The sequence below is a fragment of the Macaca nemestrina genome, chromosome 9, assembly GCF_043159975.1.
Source record: "Macaca nemestrina isolate mMacNem1 chromosome 9, mMacNem.hap1, whole genome shotgun sequence".
Taxonomy (NCBI): domain Eukaryota; kingdom Metazoa; phylum Chordata; class Mammalia; order Primates; family Cercopithecidae; genus Macaca; species Macaca nemestrina.
In genome coordinates, this window is record NC_092133.1 from 28,917,970 (window position 1) to 28,945,462 (window position 27,493).

Below are 27,493 nucleotides of genomic sequence, written 5' to 3' on the forward strand. Positions count from 1 at the left end.
CAGAGTCTCACTCTGTCACCCAGGCTGGAGCGCAGTGGCACGATCTCAGCTCACTGCAAGCTCCACTTCCGGGGTTCACGCCATTCTCCTGCCTCAGCCTCCCAAGTAGCTGGGACAATAGGCGCCCGCCACCTCACCTGGCTAATTTTTTGAAGTTTTTTTTTTTTTTTTTAGTAAAGACAAGGTTTCACCGTGTTAGCCAGGATGGTCTCAATCTCCTGACCTCGTGATCCACCCGCCTCGGCCTCCCAAAGTGCTGGGATTACAGGCATGAGCCACCGCACCCGGCCCTCCAGAGATCCTTAAACACCATGATTCAGGGGCCTGGTTACACTTCTCTGAGACCCCCTTCTATGCTGCCGTTCTGGCTTCCACTCAGCACACTACTAAGGTTATGACTTGTCACCCAGCACCAAATGGATTACAGATGCAAAACTTTGCACATCTTTTCTGCTAAGGAGATGAGCAAAAACAATTTCTGGGAAACTTCAAGAGATGATGGTTTCAGCCTTTCTGCATGTGCCACTATCCAGCAGTAACAAGGAACCTCTTAGAGTGAAATTCTAAACTACCTTCCACCCTCACCTGGCAGTAACAAGGTAGCACCTCCTCTCCCCTGTCCCCCACCACTATCATGATATAAGAGAAAGTCTGCAAAAACAGAAGATCAAAATAAGATCCAGCATCATATAGTACCCAAATGTACAGGATACAATTTTTTAAGAAAACAGTGATACCAAGAACAAGGAAAATCCCAACTTGAATGAGAAAAGACAATACATGCCAACGCTGAGAGGACACAGATGTTGGAATTTTCTGATAAGGAGTTTAAAGTAGCCGTCATAAAAATGTCTCAATGAGCAATTATGCATACGCTTGAAACACATGAAAAAATAGAAAGTCTTAGCAAAGAAATGGGAGATATAAAAAAAGAACCATCTGGCAATTTTAGAACTGAAAAATAAAATAAGCAAAATTAAAAACTCAAAGACTAGGCAAAAAAAAAAAAAACAAAATGGAAAGGAAAGAGGAAAGAAACAATAAGCTTGAAGACAGAAAAATAGAAATTATTTTTCTGAGCGACAGAGAGAAAATAGACTGAAAAAAAAGAGCATCAGGAAACTACATAAAGCTCTAACATTTACGTCTTAGGATTTCCAGGAGAGAAAATGAAAGTAGAGCAAAGAAACAATAACTACTATTTCCCCAAATTTGACAAAAGACACAAACCTAAAGATTCAAGCAGCTTGACAAACTCCATACAGGATAAACCCAAGAAATGCACATTAGTTCTTGGAGGCCTTTGCTCCAAGTGACTGTGAATATCTAATGAGACAGATACGCCTGCCAGGACCACAGTGGCCAAGTGTGCTGTTATGATGGTTGGGCACCAAATGTCAGCATTGCCTTCTGGTGATTAAAAAGAAAAGGTCTGATTGTGCCTGGTGGCTTGTGCCTGTAATCCCAGGACTCTGGGAGGCTGAGGCAGGAGGACTAAATTGAGGCCAGGAGTTTGAGAACAGCCTGGGCAACATAGCAAGACCTTATCTCTTAAAAAAAAAAAATTTAAATTATCCAGGTGTAGTGGAATGCACCTGTAGTACCAGCTACTTGGGAGGCTAATGCAGGAAAATCCCTTGAGCCCAAAAGTTCAAGGTTACAGTGAGCTATGAGAGCACCACTGCACTCTAGCCTGGGTGACAGAGGGAGACCCTGTCTCAAAAAAAGAAAAGAAAAGAATAAAAGGGAGGGGAAAGGCTTTAATTTACTCTTCGAAACTGAGATTTCCAAGATGAGAAGCTACAATTATTGTTAATGGAATGATTAACTTTATGTTAACCTAATAAGGCCAACTAATCGACAAGATCCTAGAAGAAATTAAGCCCTCAAATCCTCAGAACCTCACCCCTTCTATATTATTTCTCCATACATGCATACAAACCACTTTCCTTGCCTTGACACACAGAAGCAAGGAAACAAACAAAAAAATAATAAGTGTCTTTTATAAAACCTCTGTGCAATGAATGTTAATCCATTAACCTTTCATTGAACAATGCATTAGGTACCACCCTGAAGCTGGAATCCCTTCCTGAGAAGCAAACAAGGAGTTCATGCTATTATGGAAGTTATCTGGAAGATAGGCACTAAGAAAGCAACAATTTAATATGTGCTATAAGGACAAAGCCAGACTATGAGAACATAAACAAGGGGATCCTTAACCTGGAAGATCAGATAAGGCTTCCTAGAGGAGGTGCATCAAAACAGTACACAAAAGGAGGAGTAAGTGAGACAACAGCAGAGACTCACATGTATTCTACATATTTTGATCACAATCTGATCCAGACAATTTCCTACTTTTGAGAAGCCTTCATTTTATCAAGGGATACAAAACTGCAAATTAATTATTTAACTCAGTAGTATATGAGTGAGGAGACGGGGAGCCACAAATTTCTAGGACTACGAAGTACAGGCAGACTTTTTGAAGGAATTTGTCATAAATAATTAATTTTGACTGTTTCAGTTTTATGTAATAAAAATATTGCTGAGTTTGCCTTTGCTAGTACGCATTGCAAAATTGTAAATGTATACCTTTTTGCATGTTTTTATCAAGCCAAGAAATACATTCTATGAACAAAATGAAGAAAATACTTACCATTTGTAAAAGGAAAGATTAGCTAATATTTTGTGGTCCAGGTCTTTCTTGTTCACCATTAAACACACCATATCTCCTTACATACTTACTACACAAAAGAGGTACCAAGTACAATTTTGTTTGGTGGTTGAATACACACAGAACCTGAAAACTAGTGCCCAGAAATCCTCCCATCCTACAAAGGTGGGTGAATTCCTTGTCTTATTTTGCTTGGCTTTCTAATGGAAATCCAATCAAATGACTGAGTAGGTGAAATGGGTATAGGAGGATGTGGGGACACATGTGATTTCACTTGTCCCAGTAAAAGCACAGCAGTGACTCCAGATTCTTCAGACATGCTGGGGATCTCCAGAGCCAGCAGCCTGAGGAGAGGATCTCAATTTAAGAGCATCTGAGACTGAACTCCAGAAAGCCATGTTGACCTCCCCCTGTTGCAGGGACTACTCTGAAGAGCCCTACTCTATGAGATGTAGACATGGTCTTTGTCTAAAGTGCCTTGATTCGTTGGTGATGAAGATGGATAAGAGGGTTATCACCTTTCAAGAGTGTTTTCAGTACTCCTGGGAGAAACAGATTCAGGAAAACCTGGCACTGGGCAATATGGTCAGCCTTATCAGAGAGCTGCAGCAGCCATGAACACAGGCCTGAATTTGCCCTGAGGTGGCAAACTTCTATGTGACAATAGCAGAAAAAAACTCAGAAAGAAATTGACCCATTTGCCTGACCTATTTTGAACATCCCTATTTACTATTCTGCAAATACAACTTCTGTTTCTCTTGTCTCAGGCATTTGGAGAGAGTGAACCAAGATGGTCTTTTCATTTGTCCCCAGTGTCTTGACATTGCTCAGACACAGACAGTCCAGATCAGCATGGCCCTAAGGCAACTGGCAGCAGAGATGAAAGTGATCATGCCTGTGCTAGACAGGCGCTGCTAGAGGCTGAGGTTTGTGCATGTTTCACTCTGGATCCAGCCATAGCCAATGCTTCCTTGTGTTTTCTAATGACTTGCAGAGCATCAGATGCGTGAATGCCCCAAAGAGACCACCAGAGAAAACCTTGAAACATTCATGTCTGCAGCTCATGTCCTGGGTTCCTCTGGCTTTCCTTCCAGCTGCCACAGTTGGGAGGAGATAGGAGTAACAGAGTCAGCTGACTCACCTGTGGGTGTTTGCAGGGAATTTGTGTATTGTCAAGGAACTTCTCCTATATCTTCAGACCTTGGGTACTGGGAAGCCCTTGCATCTCAACGGAAAATATAAAGTTGCTATCAGTTCTCAACAATAAATTGTTCTCCATGTGAACCCAACTTTGTCTGTGACCTGAAAGCCATTTCATTTCCCAAGGCCTATTGGTTTCCTTCTGTATATACTCACACATGTGTCTGCCTCAAAGCCTGTGCTTCCATTCTTCTGCCTTGAGATCCCAGGAGAGAACACAGAACCCATAAAGATCTGTCCCAAAGCAGCTACAGATACTGCAATGCTGCCACAGTCCCCTAAAGACAACATGCAAACTATAAAGAAAGAAAGGGCAAATGGGAGAAGACCACTGGTTCACTTACTTCCAGGATTTTCTGATATTACCAGGTATTTCTAAGAGGCTACATTCATGAACTGCTCCTTCAAGATGAATCAAGAACCTGTTTCTGGAAAGTGCCTCGGCTGGATCAATATAAAATTTCATGGCTATGTGGGTGAGTTGTGAACAAAGACAAAAATCATCACATTTAAAATCTGAACTATCAAGTAAGAAAGCAAACAAATAACTAAATCAAGTTTCCAATTGAAAAAGTCAAAGAAAGACTCTGAGATTGGAGTATTTTGAAAAGAAAAGTTCACTTGCTGAGAATATAAAGGAAAAAGATGTCAGAAGGACTCACTTCCCAAACAGACAACAGAACAACCATTTAGTATAATATACTGCAAAAAAAAATTACTATAATGCCATAGATGTTGGGGGATGCTGACAATAATATCCAAAACCATGACTATTAAATTCATTGATGTCCATTTAAAATATACTTCTAAATCTTGACAGAATGAAGTGTCACTTACACTCAAAAATCCAGCCCTCATGTGCAACAAAACATGTACCACTTGGAATGTGTTCTTTCCACATGAGTGTTAATTTCTCTCAGGAGGAAATGGAACATTAAGGAGAAAACTCCACCTTCCACCTAAATAAGAAATCTCTGTTTATAACAAGCTCAGTCCTGCCCCCTTCACCCCGCCCCGCCGTGGCCTCCTGAGTGCCATCTAATCAGTTCACAAAGGGGTCTCACGGAGGGCAAACAACTGGCCAAGTTCAGGAATGACACTCAAGCCTGAGGCCCAGGAACTCAAGTGCTCAAGAATTAGGATGACAAATTTATTCCAGTCGCAGGAGGACAATTAAGAAGGCTGGCTGGTTTGTTTCATAACTGGATTCCTGGGCAGTCCTTGTATGACAGCTGTTTAACACCAGCCCAAGGGGGATGAGCTGAGATGAAAGAGAAAATGAGTTCAACTGAACCTCATTCTGCTACTAAAAAGAAGAAGAAAAAGAAAAGAGGGAGAGATTCAGACATTTGGCTTCACCTTGGGCTAATACTGTATTGTGTCTGGAGGGCTGCATTTTTTTTCTTGGGGGAGGAGGTGGTCAGATTCGAGGGAAAGAGGTTATATTTTGAAAGAAAAGCAACAGTTGTTAGTGAGCAAATCAGAACCCATTCCAAGAAACCTGAGTCCTCACTGGAGCCCATGCTACAAGTAATAACTGTATCCCAAACAAAAATCCTTATTGGAATGCTCATCCCCAAAGCCGACTTCAATTGCTGCCTTTTCATCTCAGCAGCCACCAACAGGCCAGGAGCTCAGCAGCAGCTTTCATTAATTTCCGCTATCACTGCTGATCTTGAAGCTTTCACCAGGAAGGGAGCCAAGGGCTCCGTCTTTTTCATAGGTAATTTACAATTACAAGGGCCAGTTTCCTTGAACCCTATGGTGGGGCAGAGGGGATTGGGGAGCAAGCTTCTTTCTCTCCTAAAGAAACAAAGGGATTGATAAAAAACCAGACGGTGAGAGCTCATGAATACCCCAGCTCTGGCTCCAGCCAGAAATAAACATGAAAAATAATGAAAGTCCTGAAAGTGAACAGCTGAGGATGCATCTCCGGCTTCATTTCGGGGCAGCTCTCAAAAGCCACCTGGAGTTTCCTGAATCCCAAGTAATAACTTTCAAACTATTTTCTAAGCCAATTTTTTGAGAGCCCTGAATGGTTGGCATAAGTGCCAAGAACAATGCACCAGCACAGCTTCCCTGGGAGCAACCCGGCCCCCTGCCCAGCCGACAGTCACCAGACAGGAGAGCCACGTGAAAGGCAAGTGGCAGGGAACAGCCCCTTCTGGGAGCCCTTCTCTTTCTTGATGTGCTTCACCGACACTTGAATTTACACTCCACCCATTCTGTTTTGGGGAAAGAATTTCTAAACCAAATACATTGAAGGGTAGATTTTTTTTAATTAACTGCAAAAAAAAAATTCTTTTTAAAAAAAGATACCTAACTTGTTAGATGTATTACTAATAAGTTAATAACAGGCCCTGCACATACGTCATCTCATTTAATGCTCCCATCACATGTAGGAGGTCCATGTTAATTTTATCTCTGGCAATCAGAGAGGTTAAATCTTTCAGTTAAGATCACAAAGGTATAAAGTTCCTTAGCTGGGATCAAACCCAAGTCTGGCTAGCTCCACCCAAAGCCTCCAGATGTATTTTCATTGCCAAACATGGTCTCTCTTGTTAAAAGAGAATACTATCAGTGCACGCTATGGAGAAGGATTTCAGGGGTAAGCCCTTCTGTCCAAGTGTGGATCCCTCATGACTCATTCTCACCATGATGATTGATAAAGCCATCATGCCTGCACGAGGCTAGGACCCACAGTCTGAGTAACAATAGCATGCAAAGTCCTGTGCACAGGCACAGTGGCGTGTGTGCTCTTGGTAGTTGGTAATTAGTTCTCAGGGAGAAATAGATACTTGATCTCTGAAGCTCTTTCAATCTACTTGAGAAGACAGGACCAAGGTCCTCTCTCAGCCAAATTACAAAAGCAGTAGTTTGCCTTTGGTGCCTGAGCTTTGCTGTTGCTTTCTCTGCCCTTTGCCCTCTTCTAGGGCTCTAAGCCCTCACTACTCTAATTTCTTCTAGAGCTAAAAGAAAAGACTACTGATAAATTCATACTAACATGTGCAGGACTACAGATATTCACCCTTACAATAAAGAATTGCATTTCTAATGGTAAAAATTAGAGCACACTGAGCTAGGTGATGGCATATATTTCTAGGGAAGAGATCTTGCTAGCATCCCTAAAAACAAACCACAAAAGTAGACAAATTTTGTTTACATTTTAGATTAAGCCAACCCAACGTACATCTACTCACACACACAGACACAAATAACTTAAAATTGTAGTATTTCAACCACCTCAATCCAATTATTGTCTGCTGAATGCTTCCTATTGCATGAGGGCAGATTGCTAAAACAAACAGGATATCAGTACCCTTAAGAAGCTTATGATCTGTCCAGGCACCAACATGCATCTAAAGACATCACTGGGAAACATCATAACCCCAATCTTTTGGTTCCAAGGGGATGCTGAAAAAAGAACAGCCCTACATACATGGGATTAGGTTTGCAGGTTTGCTCAACAAGAGGGCTCCTGGCCTCCTCCCCCACCACAAAACAGGCGATTAAGAAAAAAGAAACTGAAATCTTTGGACTTCACAGCAAAGCACCAAACCTGGAGCTTCCCAGAGGAAAGCTGAGGGAGAAACACTCCAAAGCTGCTTTATTTAAACACATAAACTATAGGGATCGCTTTGAAGGCAAGTCTCTGATCTCTGTATTGCTTAAACCTAACTCAATGCTTGGTACCAAAAATAATGGCTCAAAGCGTTTGGTCAACATAGTGAGAACTTATGTCTACAAACAAAAAAAAAACAATTAATCATCAGGGCATGGTGGTGCACACCTGTAGTCCCAGCTACTTGGGATGCTGTGGCCGGAAGACCACTTCAACCTAGGGGTTCAAGGCTGCAGTGAGCTCTGATCTCGCCACTGTACTCTAGTCTGGGCAAGAGCAAGTCCCTGTCTCTAAAAAATAAAAAAATTTCTCAAAGATTTGATGAATGAGTGAATGCACAAATGAAATAATCACAGAAATTAGTATGGACATCAGGTACAGCTATTTAAGGACTAGCTTGGTGGCCTTGTGTAGGTCCCTTGACCCTCTGTACCTCTGCTAAGGGAGAGTAGTACCTGCCCTCCCCACCTCTCAGGGCTCCTGGGGGCATCAGAGGAGCTCATGGCCCCCAGAGCATTTTCAGCAGCGTAAAGTATTCTGTAAGTTCAAGAGCTGTTATAATTTTTTTTGCTTATGCCATGACAATCCACATCAGTTCTTGCATGGAAATCAAACCTGTCACTGATTTATCAGATTATGTACTGCAAGCTGATTACCCCCACTCTGCCTCTGGGCTCACATCTCCAATGTTTGCTCAGCCCCTTGACCTTCAGATACCAGAGCCCATGAATGGGGTGTGAAAGAGGCCCTCCTTCTCCCCTGAAGACTGGGCCTACAAGTGTCCAGCTACCCCCACCCCTATGCTGACCCTCATTCTAGATACACCAGGCTATACCCAGCACACCTACACAAGCTCCCCAGCTAAAGAGGCCATCTAGATGTTAAAGCACTGCTGTGGCAGACCCCTTTCCCATCCCTGCCTGTTAGCATGGTGATTTTTTTCAAGGAAGTGGAGAGATATCTCTGCCCACAATATGCACATTTTAGTCCAAGATAAAGGCTTTTAAACAGCAGCAGCAGCATGCACACGTGCAAGAGCAGAAGCTCATCCCATTTAAGGAGACTGACATGGGAGTTCATCTTTCTAGTAAATTTCATACTGCCCCCACCCCCTTGGGGGCACAGCAAAGGCACTGGCATTTGGCATTTTTAACTTCCTGCAGCAGAGCCTGGTTCTGAGTGTTCTTCTCTTGCCAGCATCTATTATAATCTTTAAAAGCAGTGTCGTCCTAGAGTGACCTGCCTTTCAAATGCAAGCACCACAGCTTAGGAACATCGTGTTCAAAGACAACAGAGAACACTGATGTAACAATGGCCCTGACCTCATGCTTCTGTTTCTCATTTTGTACACAAAATGTCTGCTATTAAGCCTCCAAGCTAGCACAATCCTGTTTTATTATAAATGTGGCAGCCCCCTAGACTGAGCCCTTTCTTGCTTACTTTGCATATGTTGGAGCTCTTATCCAATAAGCACTCAAGATGGACTTAACTGAGGGCCAATTAAACACCGAACCAGCAGCAGTAATATAAGGTGACGTTCTGTCCTCCGGATATTCACACTAGAGCTAACGCATATTTCTGGAATGTTTGTTGTGATCAGTAAGAGTATTGTGTCCATAATCTCATTTATTCCTTCCAACCCTATGAGACATTACCCAGTGTTAAAGAAACTGAGGTTTAGAGAATTTACCAAATATTCCCAAGTTACTGGAAGGGCTGAGATTTGAAACCAGGCCTCTGACTTCTGAGACCGTCGCTGGAAGGTGGGATCAGTAAGTCACCACCATGAAACAACCAGAGATGAATGAAGGGCTAAATGGTGCCAACTGATGTTTCTCCCTTCATTTGTCCTCACTCATGCTTTGAACGGTGTCTACTGAGCATCAGGCAAATTCTAGATACAGGGATGAGTGTTCCTGTCCTTAAGTTACTCACACCTTGGTAAATCTACACGGGCTCAATAAGCTGGGCAGCTCCATGGAGCAGGGTCGATTTGTAAACTGGAAAAGCATGTAAGTTCCAGATGTACAGAGGACATAGAGACACATCACAGTGGGCAAGCCAGTGTGTGAGCCAAAGCCTAGAGTCTGGAAGGTGGGCTAAAGGTGACAGGGAAACTGAGGCTCCCAAGAAGTTGAAGGGGAACATCAGAGTGGGGACACTCAGGGATTAGGCAGCCTCTTCTGGAAGTGTCTCCGGCAGTGATTTCTGGGATAGAGATGATTTAGAGTTAAATCACAAGCCCTGCTCTTTCTCCCAGAAGGAACATGACTCAGTAAATGAAGATGCAGATCAAGAAGACACATCAATTTGCACCTCTGCCTTGGGCTGGGACCTAAGAAAAACTTGTGAAAAGATAGTCATGATATCCCCAAATATCATGCATTTTGCCCCATGCCAGAGAAGTAGCCGTCTGGAGCAGATGTGAATGAATGGAGGGTGATGGTGTTTCTCAAAAGCTCCCTCCAGGGTCCTCACAAGGAGGTCATGTAAGCAGAAACTAGGCAGGGGAATGTAGGCTCAGCAGAGCCACCAGACAACCAGACAGATTCTGGCTCTCTTTGGGAATGCATTCACTCACACAGTTAAACCCCACTCAGTCCCTGCCCTTCCAACCGTGAGAAATACACTCTGCATCCAATTCAACCTTGGCCCCCTGGTCCCAGACCACAGGGTGATCTACAGGGTAGAATAGAAAGCCTAAACTCAGCATTTTTCTCGATCTGAGACATAAATTAGCAATTGACATGGTTTGGCTCTGTGTCCCCACCCAAACCTCACCTTAAATTGTAATAATTCCCATGTGTCAAGGACAAGACCAGGTGGAAATAATGGAATAATGGGGTCAATTTCCCCCAAACTGTTCTGGTAATAGTGAGTGAGTTCTCAGGAGATCTGATGGTTTTATAAGGGGATTCCCCCTTCGCTTGGCCCTCATTATCTCTCCTGCCTTCCCTGTGAAGAGGTAGGTGCCTTCTGCCATGATTGTAAGTTTCCTGAGGCCTCCCCAGCCATGTGGAACTGTGAGTCAATTAAACCTCTTTTCTTTATGAATTACCCAGTCTTGAGTATTTCTTCATAACAGTGTGAGAAAAGACTAATACAGCAGTTGTTCACGAAAATGCCCTAAGGGCCTAGCTGAGGAAAACATGGAGAGAAAATTGGGAGGTAGAAGCAGGGAATGAAGAGAGATGTCCCATCTGGCCAGTGGCTGGTACAGGACTTACACTGTAGGAACCAACCCAGATGGATCCCTCCATTCACCACAAACACCTCCTCAAACACTTCCTCTGACACTTGCTAATTTTCAAAATTCCTCTAGAATGCAAGTGATGCAGCACGGTAGTACAGACAGATGATCAGGTTCCAGTCCCAGCTGTGTCCCTGATTAGCTGTGGCACCTTGTTCTAAACACATATTCCCTGAACCTCAGTCTCCTAATCTGTAAAACGCCAATATAAATAGTATATACTTCACTGGACTATTCAGAAGGGTAAATGAGAGAATCATATAAATTGTTCAGAACAATGTTTGGCAGGGTATATGCATACATCTCACATGCTCTGACGTCCACTCTTCTCCAGACTGCAAATCTTCACTTAACATGAATTTCGACGACTCTTAGAATCTTGTTCATTCCCAATAGCAGGGACAACCAAAAGAAATTCAAGATTTGCTGAGCACCAAGTCTGAGCAAGGTGATGTTCTAAGCAATGCTCATAAATTACATAATTCTCAGAAAACTTGATAAAGTCAAGTTTTCTTGCCCCATTTTGCTGATAAGAAAACTGAGGCTCAGAGAAATTAAGTACACTCACTCCCCGAGCTACACATAGCCTGTTGGCAGATTTGGAAGTTGTCATGTGCTTTCCTCTACAGCACACTGTCTGCCTTTTGTTTTATCTCCAAGTGCTGGGCCCAAAACGAGTCACCTCCTGACAGGTGTGGTAGCAGCAGTGCCAGGGCAGGACTCTCTATCATGACAGGTTATGTAGTTCCACTTGTGAAGCCTAACACATACAGCACTTGACACTTAATATCTTCTGAAATATGGATACGCCAAACCTCCCCATCACACATTTGTGCAGTTGTTTTACTTTTTTAGTGCAAGGATAAAACCTAGCATATGACCTTATTAACCATCATTTTGATAAATTAAGTTCATTTCTTCAAGCCTGAACTAATCATTTTGGATCTGAATTCTTTCATCCAACATATCCATTATCTCGCCCATCTTCATGTCACCTACATATTTCTTTCTTTGTCATTGATTAAAGGAAATGTTAACAATGCAGAATCAGGAATCGAACTTTATAACTCTGGAAACCTGTATCTGGCTTAAGAATGCTTCATAAAAAATGTACTCTGGGCATATCATTCCATGAATAACTGATCCAGCCCAAAGCTCTCAGTCTTGAGCCTGGGGTAATCTAGAGAGACTTTTCAAATGCCTAGATAAAAGTAGGATACACACGTGTACCACAAAACAGAAAATGAGGTTAGCTGAACAAGATGTGCTTCTTGTTTATGCCATGATGATTCCTAGTGATTACTATTTGCTTTTCCAAAGTTACACATACCACTTTTTAAATAATCTATTATAGAATCTTTTGCCCAGGATTTTAAACTAGCTTATGAATTTGAGTTCATAAAACTATTTTGAAAATAGGAATAATTGCCTGTCTCCAGTCTTCCAGAACATTCCCACTCTGCAATGATTTCCTCAAATATTACTAGCAATATTATACTACATTATAGTGTGACATCTGGCCTGGGATGTTATTGTTGAGATTAAGAGACTTAAGGCAGACGGAGTCCTCTTATAACTGGGTCACCAGAACTTGTCATTTGTACTCATTATTCCTAATCTACCCCAGGTTTGTGACTTATAGGACTAGTCTCCCAGTGAGCCTAGACTTCCACCATCACTTGCTGAGCTCAGAAAATCTAGAGCTAGAAAAGATCAGCCAGATACTAGGATTTTCCCAGGGGTTATATAGAGATGCTCTTTGAGTCTGCAGGCCCTAGGAGAGCCCCATCACAGAAATCAGCCTTTGATTTCTGGTAGGTCAAGTGTAAAAGGCCTTGAGCCTGAGGCAGGATTTATCCCAGCTTCAAAGTCCTCATATTTAGTGCAGTATATCCCCAGGTCTTTGTCCTGACATCACCTAATCTTTCTACTCTCACTGCCCTAACCTGGTTCCCAATCATTTGCCTGGCTTCAATCAACTTCCTATTATCATCTCAGACACACACAAACTCCCAGAATCCAGATCAACCATAAACCAAGTTAATTATTAGTCTTGCCTAGGTTTTCTCAGCCCTGCAGTAGAACTAAGTCTCCTCAAACCTCCACTGCCCAAGTCTTAGAACAGCACTAGAAATGCAAGATCACAGGTTAAGCTGACCTGCAAACTACAAGCAGCACCCTGACTCTTTTTTTCTTTTTTGAGACGGAGTTTCGCTCTGTCCCCCAGGCTGGAGTGCAGTGGCGCGATCTGGGCTCACTGCAAGCTCCGCCTCCTGGGTTCACGCCATTCTCCTGCCTCAGCCTCCAGAGTAGCTGGGACTACAGGGGCCCGCCACCACACCCAGCTAATTTTTTTTTATATTTTTAGTAGAGACGGGATTTCACCGTGTTAGCCAGGATGGTCTCGATCTCCTGACCTTGTGATCTACCTGTCTCGGCCTCCCAAAGTGCTGGGATTACAGGCGTGAGCCACCATGCCCAGCCCACCCTGACTCTTAAAATCACTCAGAAGCCTTTAATCTTAGAAGCAGAAATTCTATTTCTAAGAATGTATCTTAAGGAAATAATGAGGGATGGAACAAACAGCCATAAAACCAAAATTTCTGAAACAAATGTTCAACAATGGAAGATTAGTTAAAAACGAAAAAAACCTTATGGTATGGACATAAATGGAATAGATGACAGATAGATAGATAGATAGATAGATAGATAGATAGATAGATAGATAGATAGATAGAGTTATATATATAAAGCAGTGCTCCCCACCTTTTTGGCACCAGGGACCGGTTTTGTAGAAGACAATTTTTCCATCAATGGGGAGGTGGGGTGGGGGATGGTTTCAGGATGAAACTATTCCATCTCAGATCATTAGGCATTAGATTCTCTTAAGAAGGATGCAACCTCGATCCCTCGCCTGCACAGTTCACAATAAGGTTCATGCTCCTATAATAATCTAATGCCACTGCTGATCTGACTGGAGGCAGAGCTCAGGCAGTAATGCTTCCTTGCACACCACTCACCTACCTCCTGCTATCTGGCCCAGTTCCTAACAGGCCACGGACCGATACTGGTCTACAGCCCAGGGGTTGGGGACCCCTAAAAAGGAGATACACACATACACACACACACACACACACACACACATACACACACATACATATATTCTTAGAAGGGATATACGTGTATATATAAGTATACGCATATATATGTAAGCATGTGTGCATCATATATATATATACACACACACATATATCCCTTCTAAGAATATACAAAACTATATGTACTATAAGATCCAAGTATTTTTTTAAGACATGGAAACATGCAGATGATGACTGGACAGACGGATAGGAAGGAGGGAAGATGTTGGAGGGATGTACACAAAGATATTAATAGTAGTTATGTATTTCTGGATAGTGGGTTTACAAGAGACGTATGTATGCTTTTCTATTTTTCCCAAATGTTCCACAAAAATACAATGAATGTTTATTCTTTTGTAATTAAAAAAAACAATAAAAATCCATCAACATAGTTACAATACATTCTCTCATTACAACTACATAATTTATTCAATGGTAATATATTCACCATTCCTTCATGCAGCAAATAATATCTCAACATCTACCACATGAAAGGCCTGTGTGCTAGGGGCTCGAAAGGATCCACAGAATATGACATGATCCTCATCCTCAAATTAATTACAATTCAGATGGGGAGACAATAAGTAAACACAAATACTTATGGCAAAAGGCAATTCCTGTGCCATATGGATGGACAGACAACTAGAGCTAAAGCTCAAAGGCCCAACAGGAAATTCAGCAGGACGTTAAAAACAGGCAAATGTCAATAACTAGAGATGGTATTGGAGGGGGGATCATACCAGATTGAACACCAGAAGTCTTGCATCCCAAGCAGCCCTAGTCCCAGGTCAACTGAGACTGCTGGTCCTGTTCTGGGGGAGAAGCTCTGGAGGAAAAAGGGCAGAGGAATGGAGATGGGGCAGGCAAGCCTCATTCAGTGGAAAGAGGGCAGTTTTTTACCCAAAGGATGTGTAATAGGAACCAGATTGCAGATGCCTCTGAAGTCCCAGTGACAACAGAGAGCTATTGAAGATTTCAGAGGAGGAACAACTTTGGAACAGCAATTGAGCAAACTAGATGGGGAGAAAAGGAATAAAGGGGTGTCCAAGGGAGAGCCCCCTGGGGGCTGTGATGTGGTGGGATGGCACAAATGCCTTCCACATGGAACATGCATGAGACAGGAGAAGCTTGGGTTGGTCCTGGGGTTTAGGTCAGACTTCCCCACTCTCATGGCACACGCAGGCTCTCAGTTCCACCCACCCCTCATCACCCAGCATGTCGGCCTACAGCATGAATCCAGGTAAATTAGCACGAGTTTAGTTCCAAGCAAAAACAGGTTGCTTAATAAAGTGTAAAACCATTTACCAAAAAGTGCCCTCATAGTCAGGAAGAAAGGCCAGGCATGAGCACTCAGGAGAAGACAAAACCAGATGTTCCTCTAAGGCTCCCAGAGGGGAAGGTGTTCGTTCTCCTGGGTACAGGTTGGTCACACAATGCCGTGAGCTCTTGGAATTCAGAGCCACCCAACACTTGTGTAAGGGGAATTTGCCTCTGATGGCTCTAGCTGCTAGACTTGTTTACTTTAAAGACCTCTGAGCAGAAAGCTCAGCTGGCTTTCTAATTAGCTTTCTAACATGGACTTACATACAAAGCGGGGAAATCTTTCATCAGACAACTTTCAGATCCATATCCATTTGTTCCCCCTCACCCCAACACATATACAAACACACCCTTCTAATCTCGGCAAGAGCATAATTCTCGTTCACATAATTCTCATGGTTTCCTGCTGGCAAGGAGATTACCTTCACATGAAGACAGGGAGACACACCAGCTGATTTCAGTGATCTTAAAGTAACAAATACACCCTCACATACATGCATGGTGCTTTTCCCTTTCCAAGTGTCTTTTATATTCATTGTTCCTTCAGCCTCAAAACAATCCTGGAGGCAGATATGAATGATCCCACCATCCCCATTTAACGGAGAAGGAGAGGAGCAGAGAAGCGAAGCAATTTAGTCTAAGATCAGATAGAGATACGAAGTAATGTCTTTCCCTGGGCATCCACCATCCATTCTCCACAACCTTTCCATTCTCTCAGAGTAATACAGAAGTCGAAGAATTCTTTCAGAGTCAAGGAATACGGAAGTAAAAAGACATCGCTCCATTTTCGAATTACTTATATTCAATCACACTGACAAACCTATACCTCTAAAACCATTAACCCAAGCCACACACAAGCACACACACGCTAGACACTGAAGTGTGAAGGACAGGCAAAACCAGGGTGTGCTTATAATGAGGAAGGAATAAAATAATCAGGAGTTTAGAAAAGAAAAAAGGACCTTCTAGACCTGTGCTGTCCAATACAGCAGCCATTAGCTACGTGTAACTACGGAGCACTTGGAAGGTGGCTAGTCAGAATTGAGATGGGCTAAGGTGTCAAACACAGGATTTCAAAGACGTAATATGAAAAAAATTATTATGAATGTTTTTATAGTAATTACACATTCAAATAAGATTTGGATATATTGAATAAATTAAAATATATCATTCGAATTAATTTTACTTGTTTCTTTTTCCTTTTTTAACTTGGCTATGAGAAAATTTTAAATTGCAGATGTGGCTCATGTTATATTTCAATTGGACAGCAGTGTCTTAGACAGTTTCCTTCTTTATTTTTATGAAATAAAACTAGAATTTTTCTTTTTTCCAACATTCTTAATAACAGTAGATAAACAGTCATTTCCATAATGGCATATTCCTGACATTTCTCCCACTTTTCTGGACCTCCCCCAGTCCCTCGGGCCTACTTTGTTCATCACATTGACCTTCTCAGAACTGAGTTTCCTTCTGTTATGGTCTTTACTGAAATTCCACACTCAACACACCTAATTGCTCAAAGCAGGGGCCCATTACTGAAGTCTATTCCTCCTTGGATAGGCTCTAGATTTATTTTCTACAGTAGATGCCATTAGGGAAGGGTCGTGGTGGGATCAGATTTCTCAGACTCTAATTATACTTCAGAGGTGCCCCCCTACACAAACTTTTCTTCTACAGTGCTACAGTTTGAACGTGTCTCCCAAAGCACATGTGTTGGAAACTTGACCCCCTATTGCAACAGTGTTGAGAGGTGGTTACCTTTAAGAGGTGATATGTCATGAACGTCAGAGCCCTCATGAATGGATGAATGTCATTATGGAGGGAACAGGTTCATCACTGTCAGGGTGAGTTTATTATAAAGGCAAGTTTCGCCCTCTCTTGCTTTCTCATGCTCTCTTGCCTTTCCACCTTCTGCCATGGGATGACACAGCAAAAAGGCCCATACCAGGTAGGGGCCCCTTGATCTTGAACTTTTCAGCCTCCAAAACAGTAAGCCAAATACACTTCTTCTTCTTTTTTATTTTATTATTATTATTATTTTTGTTGTTGTTGTTGTTGGAGATGGAGTTTCACTCTGTCGCCCAGGCTGGAGTGCAGTGGTGCAATCTTGGCTCACCGCAACCTCCGCCTCCCAGGTTCAAGCGATTCTCCTGCCTCAGTCTCCTGAGTAGCTGGGATTACAGGCACCTGCCACCATGCCTGGCTAATTTTATTTTTGTATTTTTAGTAGAGATGGGATTTCACCATATTGGACAGGTTGGTCTCGAACTCCTGATCTCGGATGACCCACCTGCCTCGGCCTCTCAAAGTGCTTAGATTACAGGTGTGAGCCACCTTGCCTGGCCCAAATACACTTTTTTGTTGCTGTTGTTTATTTATAAATTACTCAGTCTATGGTATACTGTTATAGGAGCCCAAATGGACTAAGACTTATGATAACACAATTCAATGCCCCGAGGCTTTTTAAATCTTAAATTTCATCAAACTGCCCAGATCTGACCCTCTGTTTTCTGCTGTAATTGTTTTCCTTGGATGGTGTGACTATCCCACAAGCACAATATGCAGGTGGTGCCCTCAAAGGTCTCCTACTTGTCACTGCCCCAAGGTTTTGTATGTGATCATCAGGTAGAAGACATTCATAAACAAAGGTAGCAACTGAAAGGGAAAAAGAGAAGGACCCACAAAGAGCCCAGTGGAGAGGACCAGCTCACAACAGACAGCAGGCAACAATGCCGGGTGCTTTGTGGATGAGCTCTAGGTGTCCAGGACTAGAAAGGAAGAAATAATGCTCTGAGTAGGAATAGGAACTGGAGAACAGAAGAAAACGTGAAGGAGGTCAAAACAGAACATCTCTTTCCTTTTGTTTTACTGCATGCTGACATTTTCTTTTTCTTTTTTTTTTTTTTTTTTTTTTTTTTTGTTTGAGACGGAGTCTCGCTCTGTCGCCCGGCTGGAGTGCAGTGGCCGGATCTCAGCTCACTGCAAACTTCGCCTCCCGGGTTTACGCCATTCTCCTGCCTCAGCCTCCCGAGTAGCTGGGACTACAGGCGCCCGCCACCTCGCCCGGCTAGTTTTTTGTATTTTTTTTAGTAGAAACGGGGTTTCACTGTGTTAGCCAGGATGGTCTCGATCTCCTGACCTCGTGATCCGCCCGTCTCGGCCTCCCAAAGTGCTGGGATTACAGGCTTGAGCCACCGTGCCACCGTGCCCGGCCTTTCTTTCTTTTTTTTAACATTTTCTTTTTTTAGAGGTAGGGTCTCCCCTCTGTCACCCAGGCTGGAGTGCAGTGGTACAACCATAACTCACTGCAGTCTCAAACTCCTGGGCTCAAGTGATCCTTCCATCTCAGCCTTCCAAGAAACTGGGATTACAAGTGTGAGCCATCGTGCCCGATTAATTTGTTTTTTATAGAGAAAAGGCCTTGCTATGCTGCCTGGGCTGGTCTTGAAAGCCTGGCCTCAAGATATTCTTCTGCCTTGGTCTTCCAGAGGCAGGAATTACAGGCATGAGCCACTCTGCCTGGTGCAAGCTGCCATTTTCAAGGCTAGAATATACTTCCTTTTTGATGGAGAAGACAATTAGAAAGATGACATCTCCCCCAATGGTAGGGAAGCTCTTCAAGTGCTTTCTCTCTTCCTGTCAGAACTGTAGTGCCAGCTGACATCTAACTCACTAAGGGAAACCCTACAATAGAGATGATAATGGTCCACCATGGAAGGAGATCTGTCTCCACTGACCTGAGACTCAACTTCAGGGAACTTGGGGGAGATAAAGAAACTCTCCCCTAACTCCAAAACATTCCACAGACAACCAGATCTTAAAGGTCCCAGAGGAATTAAGATAATTTTTTGTCCCAAAAGGACTGCCTGCTGACTAAATGTGGGTCCTATTTGCTCTCCTTGGTCCTAATGATTTAAGTTCAATTCTTATTCTCATTCATATTCTCATCCTCATTCTTCTCTCCCCCTCTCTCCCCTCTGCTCCCCCACCCTCCTCTCTCTCTCTCTCTCTCCCCTCTCCCACCCCCACAGCATCTTGGGTTAGCATGGGCTTTGGCATTAGGAAGCTCTGAATTTGAAACTCAGCTCTCCCTCTCTCTAGCAGCAGCATGAACTCAGTCTTACTTCTCTGGGGCCACCTAATGTTTTCATTATGCACCCCATCACTCAACAAAGTTTAACATCTCCTGCAATATTTATTCTTTCATGTAGTCGACAAATGTTCACTGAGGACCTTCCATGTAGATATCAGACTCCAGAAATGCAGCAGTAGCAAAACAAAAACCTTGTCCTCGTGTATCTTATATTCTAGTTTGGGAAAGATAATCAATACATAAAATAAGTAAGTAAACTATATGTCTGACAGTGAAAATGTTATGAGAAAAAATAATGCAGGAAGGGACACTGGGAAATGCAGCAGGGTACAAATTTAAAAGACTTGAAGAAATTGAAGAAGCAAGTTGAACAGATTTGGGGAAAGAGGATTCAGGCAGAGGGAACTCCACTGCAAGAGCTCTGAGGTAGAAGCAGCAAGGAGACTCCTATAAATGGGTGGTCAGGAGAGAGGTGAGAGCAGCAGGGGAGAAGGTAAGCAGTAAGAACTTTGGCTCTGCCTGGCATACACCAGAAAGCCAGAGAAGAGGGTGGGATGGCCTGACCTGTGTGTAAGAGAATCACCTGGTGTGATCACACTGCAAGAAGGCTGAAATCAGGGAGAATGGATCTGAGGCTACTGCAGGAATCCTAGTGAGAGATCAAGGTGACTACACCAGGGTTTTACCAGTGGAGGTGATAAGAACTAGTCTTCATCTGCTTTATAGTTTTCTACTACTATGTTCCACACATTTTAAAATACACCTTGAAACAGAAACAGTAAAAAGATGAGATTCAAACACAAAAACAGAAGATATAGTATTTCACCTACCCCTGCAATGTACTGTACTGTATTAGAGTTCTCCAGATAAACAGAAACAATATGATATATACAGATACATAGGAAGAGATTTATTATGAGAATTGGCTCACGCAATTGTGGAGGCTGAGAAGTCCCATGATCTGCCATCTGCAGGATGAAGAACGAGGAAAGCCAATAGGTAATTCGGTCCAAGTCTGATGGCCTAATAACCAGGGGAGCTGCTGGTGTAACTCTTGTCATCCAAAGCCTCGAGAACCAGAAACTCCAATGTCCAAAGACAGGAGAAGATGGATGTCCCAGCTTAAGAAGAGAGACAGTGAATTCTCCCTTCCTCCTCCTTTTTGTTCTATTTGGGCCTGCAACAGATTGGATGATGCCCACCCACCATGGTGAGGGTGGATCTTCCTTACTCAGTCTACTGATTCAAATGCTGATCCCTTCCAGAAACACCCTCACAGACACACCCAGAAATAATGTTTTCCCAGCTATCTGGGCATCCCTTAACCCAGTCAAGTTGACACACAAAATTAACCATCACACCTACTTTGGAGAATACTAAGGTAGCTTACACAAAATAGTTGGTGTGGAGTACCAAGCACAGGTGGTAATACAACACAAGCTTAAACTATACTTATTCCTCCCAACCCCACATACAATTTAGCCTATGACCCATCACCCAGCTCCTCCCTGTCCTCTTGACTCTGGTCTTCCTGATAATGCCTGTGACTTGGTTGCTTGTCTGACTGAAAGTTACACTCATTTAACTTTCAACCATGTTGGGAGCTTCCCGACTGGGAAGGCAGCATTGTATGGGCTCAGAGAGAAAGGCGGGGAAGCCTGTGATCTTGATCTAAATGTAAAACTGGCATGAAACTCCAAAATCCACCGTCTAACAACAGCAGAATATGTGTTTCTTCTCAAGCTGGCATGGAATATTCACCAAGATAGATCACATTTTGAGCAATAAAATACATCTTAACAAGTTTAAATGAATAGAAATCCTTCAAAGTATGTCCTCAGACCACAATGGAATTAGACTAGAAACGAATAACGAAAAAAAGATAGTTGTAAAAAATCCCAAATATTTGGAAATTAAACAACACATTTCTAAATAACTTTGGGTCAAAAATGAAGATGAGAAGATTTTAAATATTTCTAACTAAATTAAAATTAAAATATGGCTTATCAAAATATGTCAGATGCAGAAAAAGTAGTGCCTAATGGGAAAAGTATAGCATTAAATGCATATGCTAGAAAATAAGAAAGCTATAAAATCAATAACCAAAGATTACACCTTAGGGAACCAGAGGAAAAATAGTAATTTAAGCTTAAAGCAGGTGAGAAAAAAAGAAATAAGAAAAGTCTGAGCAAAATTTAGTGAACTTGAAAACAGAAAAACAATAGAAAAAATTAATTAAACTTAATGCTGGTTCTTTGAAAAGATTAATAAAAATGACAAATACCTCATGAAGATAACCAGGAAAAATAGAAAAAAGACATAAATTACCAATATCAGAAATAAAAGACTAGTCATCGTGATGGATTTTGCTGATATTAAAAGGATAATAAATGACTACTACAAATAACTCTATGCTCACTAATTTGACTTCATATAAAATGGACCAATTCATTGAAAGACACAAACTAGCATAACTCACACAAGGAGAAATAAATAACTTGAATATCCCTATTTCTGTTAAAGAAATTGAGTCAATAATAAACCTTCCAAAAAAGAAATCACCAGGCCTGATGATTTCACCTATGAATCCTACCAATCACTGAAGAAAGAAATGATTCCAATTTTCTACACTCTCTTCTAGAAAACAGAAGCATTCTATAGTACCCCCAAACCAGACAACAGCATTGTAAGAAAGGAAAACTACAGACAAATTATCTCTCATGAACACAGATGTAAAAATCCTCAACCAATATTAGCAAATCAAATCCAACAATATATAAAAAGAATTATATAATGCAACCAAATGGGATTTATCCCACATATGCAAGGCTGGTTCGTATGAAAATCAACCAATGTAAGCCACATATCAATGGACTATAGATGAAAAACCCTGTGATCATATCAATCAATGTGGGAAAAGGATTTGACAAAATCCAACATCTACCATGATAAAAACTCTCAGCAAACATAGAAACACAGGGAAACTTTCTCAGTTTGGTAAAGAATATCTACCCAAAAAACATACAACTAGCATGATGCCATGAGCTAAGAAAAAGAGAAACACCCCACAGAAAAGGACAAAAGGTGAAAGCTGATTTTTCCCTCAGGTTTACAGGAGGCTGCAGAGGCTGAGGAGGGCTGGGACTTCTTTGATACCACCAGCCACATGCAACAGAGATAACAACCTTGTGTTGGGAGGAGCACAGATGAGGAAAGTTGACATAGCACCTGCCTGGGGTAAAAACGTTCTCGTCACTTTGAAGTTTCATTTTACATGCACACATGCACATACACACACTACACACACACACACTTGAGAAAGGCTTGGTTTATTGCACTGCTTATCCCTGTGAAAATTTTGGTGTGGGGTTTTTTTTTAATAAACTGAATGCACATCTTGAAAATACATAAAACCTGTCAGTTACTTTAAATCCTATTTATCTGAAATCCTACCCATAGCACATCCCATACCCTGTTTTATTTTTCTCCATAGCATTTTCTAACATACTGAATAATTTGTTTGGTTTATTGACTATCACCCACTGGAAAGCAAACCTCTTAAGGCCATGGGTTATAAACTGCTATATCCCCATCACACAGTAGGTGCTCGTTAATTTTCCTTGACTGAATAATCCAGTTTGTCCTCATCTGAGTTACTCAGGGGCCAAGACCACTTGGCAAGAGGGTTCCTATGTTGGAAGCAGTAGGTCCACAGCTATCCTTCAGCTGTGAGCATTTTCTCAGCAAGAGGGACACCTAATGTTACAAGATGGAAGCCTCCTCTGTCTCTTCCTTCCCTATACATACTAGCCCTGCAAGGAACACGCTGCCAGGCTCTGGGAATTCTAACTACCTCACCTATGACAAGAAAGGAATCCTATCCCTCCTCAGCCTCTACAGCTCTCCCCTAACCTGGATTGGCTTCCTGAGCCAAGAGACCCATATGTGAGGATGGCTTAGAAAACATCATACAAATATTCTCATTCAGCGGTAAAATCATCTGATTTCACTCAAGCTTGTCTTTGCAAGGGCAACTGAAGCCAGCTTGACAGAGAGTCGTTAAATAGACTAATTAGGAAATTATTGGGAGAGGCTGCATGGCAGACAGGGGAAGAGTTAAGCAACTAGAATTGGGCTCTGGCAGTTACTTAGTAGCTGTGTGGCAACAGGCAGGTCAAGGAACCTTTCTGAATCCCCATTTCCTCATACTGGTACAGGTCCAAAATAATGATATTTCGTAAGTTGTTAACTGGATTCAAAGAGATGATGCATACACAAAGTACTTTGTAAAGTGGGAAGAACGAGCCAAATCATTTGTTGCTACTTGTGATTGTTGCTATTATCTGAGAGAATCACGAGATCAGGAAAAGGGAGAAACTTAGATGTTGAGGATGCAGTACAATAAGAACAAAAACCTAAAAACTAACAGTAACTTGGTTATTGGAAAGGTGCCATAGAATCATCATGAGAGATATGGAAAAGCAGGGCAGGCAGTGGTGATTCACTTGCCTAAACTAGTTCCATCCTCCTTCCCTTCCCTTCCCATGTCCTCCAGGCACAGAACTCACAAGACAACACCCTTAGCTCAAATATCCCCAACTCTGAACTTTCCTCAAGGTATCCCAGAGCCACAATATCCTGGATTCAGAAGTCTGTGATGCTTCCAAAAATCCTTCCAGTACAACTTGACCATCATCCCCAGAGGCCAGTTCTCACCTTGAATAATCTATCTCTAAAGAAATGCAAGGCAGAGGAGGGGCCACAACTTGGTGCTGGGAAATTTGTCCAAGGCAAAAGCTAGCTCTGGTCCTCCCTGCACTCCCAGGAAAGTGAGTGTGGCCTGAGCTGGATTGCCAGGAGGGGGAGCTTAACAGAGCCCTTAAAACACAGCCTTCTGGCCAGAAAGATTAGATTTCATGTTAGATTCTGGATTCTGCAGCTGCCCAACTACGCGGCCTCCAGTAAGACACTTGACCTTTCCAGCCTCAGTTTTCTTATGTAAAGATAAGAGCACTAAGCTGACAGCTCTCACCATTTAAAAGCACTAAGCTGACAGCTCTCACCACAGTGCATGGCCCACAGTAAATTACGGATGTTCATTCCCAGACTGTCCAAGTTTAAAACCTGGATCAGATGTCAAAGTGCAACCCTGGGCAATTATCAACCTCTCTGTAATTCCGTTTTCTCAATCATAAAACATGGACAATAAAAGAACCTAGGCTTGTTGTGAGGATTAGTTAATCCATGTAAAGTGGTTAGAACAGTACCTGGCATATTGTAAGTGCTCAAGAATAATGATAGCTAAGATTTGTTCAATGAAAATAAATTAATAACAATAATAAATTATTGATGAAGGGACTTGCATACCAAAGTGGTCCCACCCCATCTCACAGGCTGTAGTCACATAATAGGAAATTGATAAATATTTGCAATGGATGATCCTGGAAACTTCCATCTAATCTCCCAACATTTTGTTCCATCTACTCACAAATGCCGCTGCTTGGCCAACAGAGGCAGAAATCACAAATCCATGTTACTGTCCCCTTTTCCTCATGCTTCACATGTTGACTTTTTATGGTGATGCTGTCTACTTTTCCCTAAACTTCTTAACGAGAGAGGGACGCAGATGAAATAAGCATTTTCCAAAGGAGTTGGTCTGGAGGAACCACCTATGAGCCACAAGAATGAACAACTACAGAATATTCAGTTCAGGACAATTCATTGCTCTGGATGGGGTGGGGGTGGGGGTTTGATCTGAAGATGAGCATAAACCTCACGGATATGCTGTTTGTTACCTCTGGCTGAAATGTTCTTCCTCACTTCATTCTGGCTTTTCTGAAATATCACCGCCCCCCCGCCCACCGCCCAGAGAAGCCCTCTCAAATAGCAACCCCAGCATTCTGTATGTATTATATTGCTTTGCTCTTCTCATAGGATTGTACATTGCATTTGTTCATTAGTTGATCTTCTGCCTCCTCCGAGAGAACAGCAAAGAGACTTGCCTGTTTTGTTCACTATTGAGCCAGAACAGTGCCTGGTACATACATAGTAGACACCTAAGAAATATGTGATACATGAATAAATGAAGCAAAGGTCCTTCCCCAGCACAGGTGACTGCCAGCACTTTGCCTGATTGCAGGTTTGACAACCCTCAGCCAAATGACTTTTCTCAAGCTCGGGAGGATGAGCTGGATTGGGCTATAGGGCAAAGGAAACTGCAGATTCAGGTCTCAGCTCTGTTTTTTCTGAAAGATGGGAAGATGTTGGCTGTCTTTTATCTGTAAAATACACTCAGTGACATTCCATCATTCAATTAGAATGTTAAAGAGTTGCAACAAAATTAATTTGCTTATCACCAGGGAAATTAAAATGTTTGCAAATAAATTCTACCCCTGCAGCCCAATTTCAGGTGGTTGATACATCTGATGTGTTGGCAGCAGTAAGAACCAAGAGAGGAGTACTGGGAAAACTAGTTTCTAGCTAGAAGGGAAAATTCAGCAAAGGTTAAAAAAAAATTTTAATTAAAAAAAAAAAAAAAAAAAACCAACACCGCTGCCTGAGTTTGTGTTTTTAGTGCCTTCACCAAATTGGACACATTATTTAAGGAACCAAAACGCAGGCTATACAGATAACATCTCACTCTCAAGCAAAGAACAATTCAGACATTAATTTTATCCCAAAATGACTTGAGTCCTGTAATTTAGCACAGAGTTTAAGAGTACAGGCTTTGCAATTAGTTAAGCCTAGGTGTGGACTCCATCTTTGCCACATACTAGCTGTTGTGACCTTGTAACGTTTCCTAAACTTCTCTGAATCGGAGTTCCTCATCTGTCAAATGGACATCATAAGATTAATCTCACGGAGTGCTGAAAAGACACATAATTGTACATAAAGCAGAGTAGGTGCTCAGTACAGGAAATGTACTTTTATTCTTACATGAATGATGTTAAATATTAGAAACGTGAAAAATACTAATAACAAACATAAAAGATAATGTATCCCACGCCTATAAAGGTATGGTACATATCAAAAAAACGGGAGAATCGGCACAAAATCCACCCAGACTTCAACTTCTTCTGGAGCTTTCCTTGGAGACCTCTGTTCAATGCCCAATATGACATTCCCACTATGCAAGGACACAGTGAGTGGCCCGGAAGGATCTCCAGGAGATGAATGAATTCCATGTGACGCATTCCCAGATCCAAACACCCAACCCAAATCTCCCCGTCTACCTCACTATTTCCAACTCCCTCTCTACCCGCCTCCTCCCAAACACACAGAAGGTGGATGCAATAAAAAAGGAAAGCAGTAACCTGGGAAAGCTTCCAGGGAGTGTGAGGCTGGAGAATGAGTGTGAGAGACTGGAGGGCTAGACAGAATTGCTCTCTAACCAAAAGCAAAAGCGAGGAGATGGGCCAGGTGGCCAAGGCAGAGGAGGAAAAGAAGTGGGCTCACTGCACGCTAATGAACCTCCATCATAATGGCATAATAGGAGGTGCAGCCCTCTTGCCACTTTCCCTTTGCAATAGTACTCTGTTTTCCTGAAGTCTCTGGCAATTAAAAAACAGAACTTATATGCCTCAGAAAGGCTTTGTGATCGCCTGAGGAACAGGAGCAAAGCATGAGCTGGCAAAGGCACCGAATGCAGCCTGAGGCCTGGAAGAAATACTATCCAAAGGAAAGAGAGATTAAAATATGGCTGCTAAAAGGAATCCCAAGTTAACGCCAGAGGCCAAAAAACTGATGATGGGGGGGTGGGAAGTGGCCAGCCCAGAGCTAGCAAGTTTTGGGAGATTTACAGAAAAACAGGATTTATGACCCAACTCCCTAGCCCAGATCCAAACATGAATTTTTGCTGGCTATATGCACCAAACAAGTCATCAAAAGCAATTTAGCAATCAGCAAAGCGAAGATAAATGGACTTTCTCTTCTTTACCAACTTCTTTGGCCTAACATCTCTCATTGTACACTGACAGCTGGAAGAACAGGGAACCTCACTTACCTTGCTAGTCTGGGTCTCTTGGGAGAAAGGAGGGCCGGGACTAGGGCTGGTAAAATTCTGTGCTTAACTGCAAGACTGTGGTTGCATGCAGTGCCATCAGGAAGGCTGCACCAGGTGACACTCATGCAGTCCATATTCATTCACAGCTGTGGGTGGGCTGATCCGGGAGCACCAATTATCTAATTGCTGCTAATGTTC

General features: G+C 42.4%; 1 protein-coding gene across 3 annotated transcripts in view; it reads right to left on the reverse strand.

Annotated features, from left to right (window-relative positions):
• LOC105478298 (sortilin related VPS10 domain containing receptor 3) overlaps nucleotides 1–27,493 on the reverse strand; it is a 612,041-nt gene that overhangs the window by 516,695 nt on the left and 67,853 nt on the right. The window contains exon 1 of one of the 3 annotated variants that reach the window (XM_071069165.1): nucleotides 20,225–21,139. The exons of the other annotated variants lie outside the window; for them this stretch is intronic. Coding sequence (XP_070925266.1) covers nucleotides 20,225–20,251 — 27 coding nt within the window. The 5' untranslated portion in view covers nucleotides 20,252–21,139. Of the gene's footprint in view, nucleotides 1–20,224; nucleotides 21,140–27,493 lie in introns of those variants that run through there. 3 annotated transcript variants of the gene reach the window in all.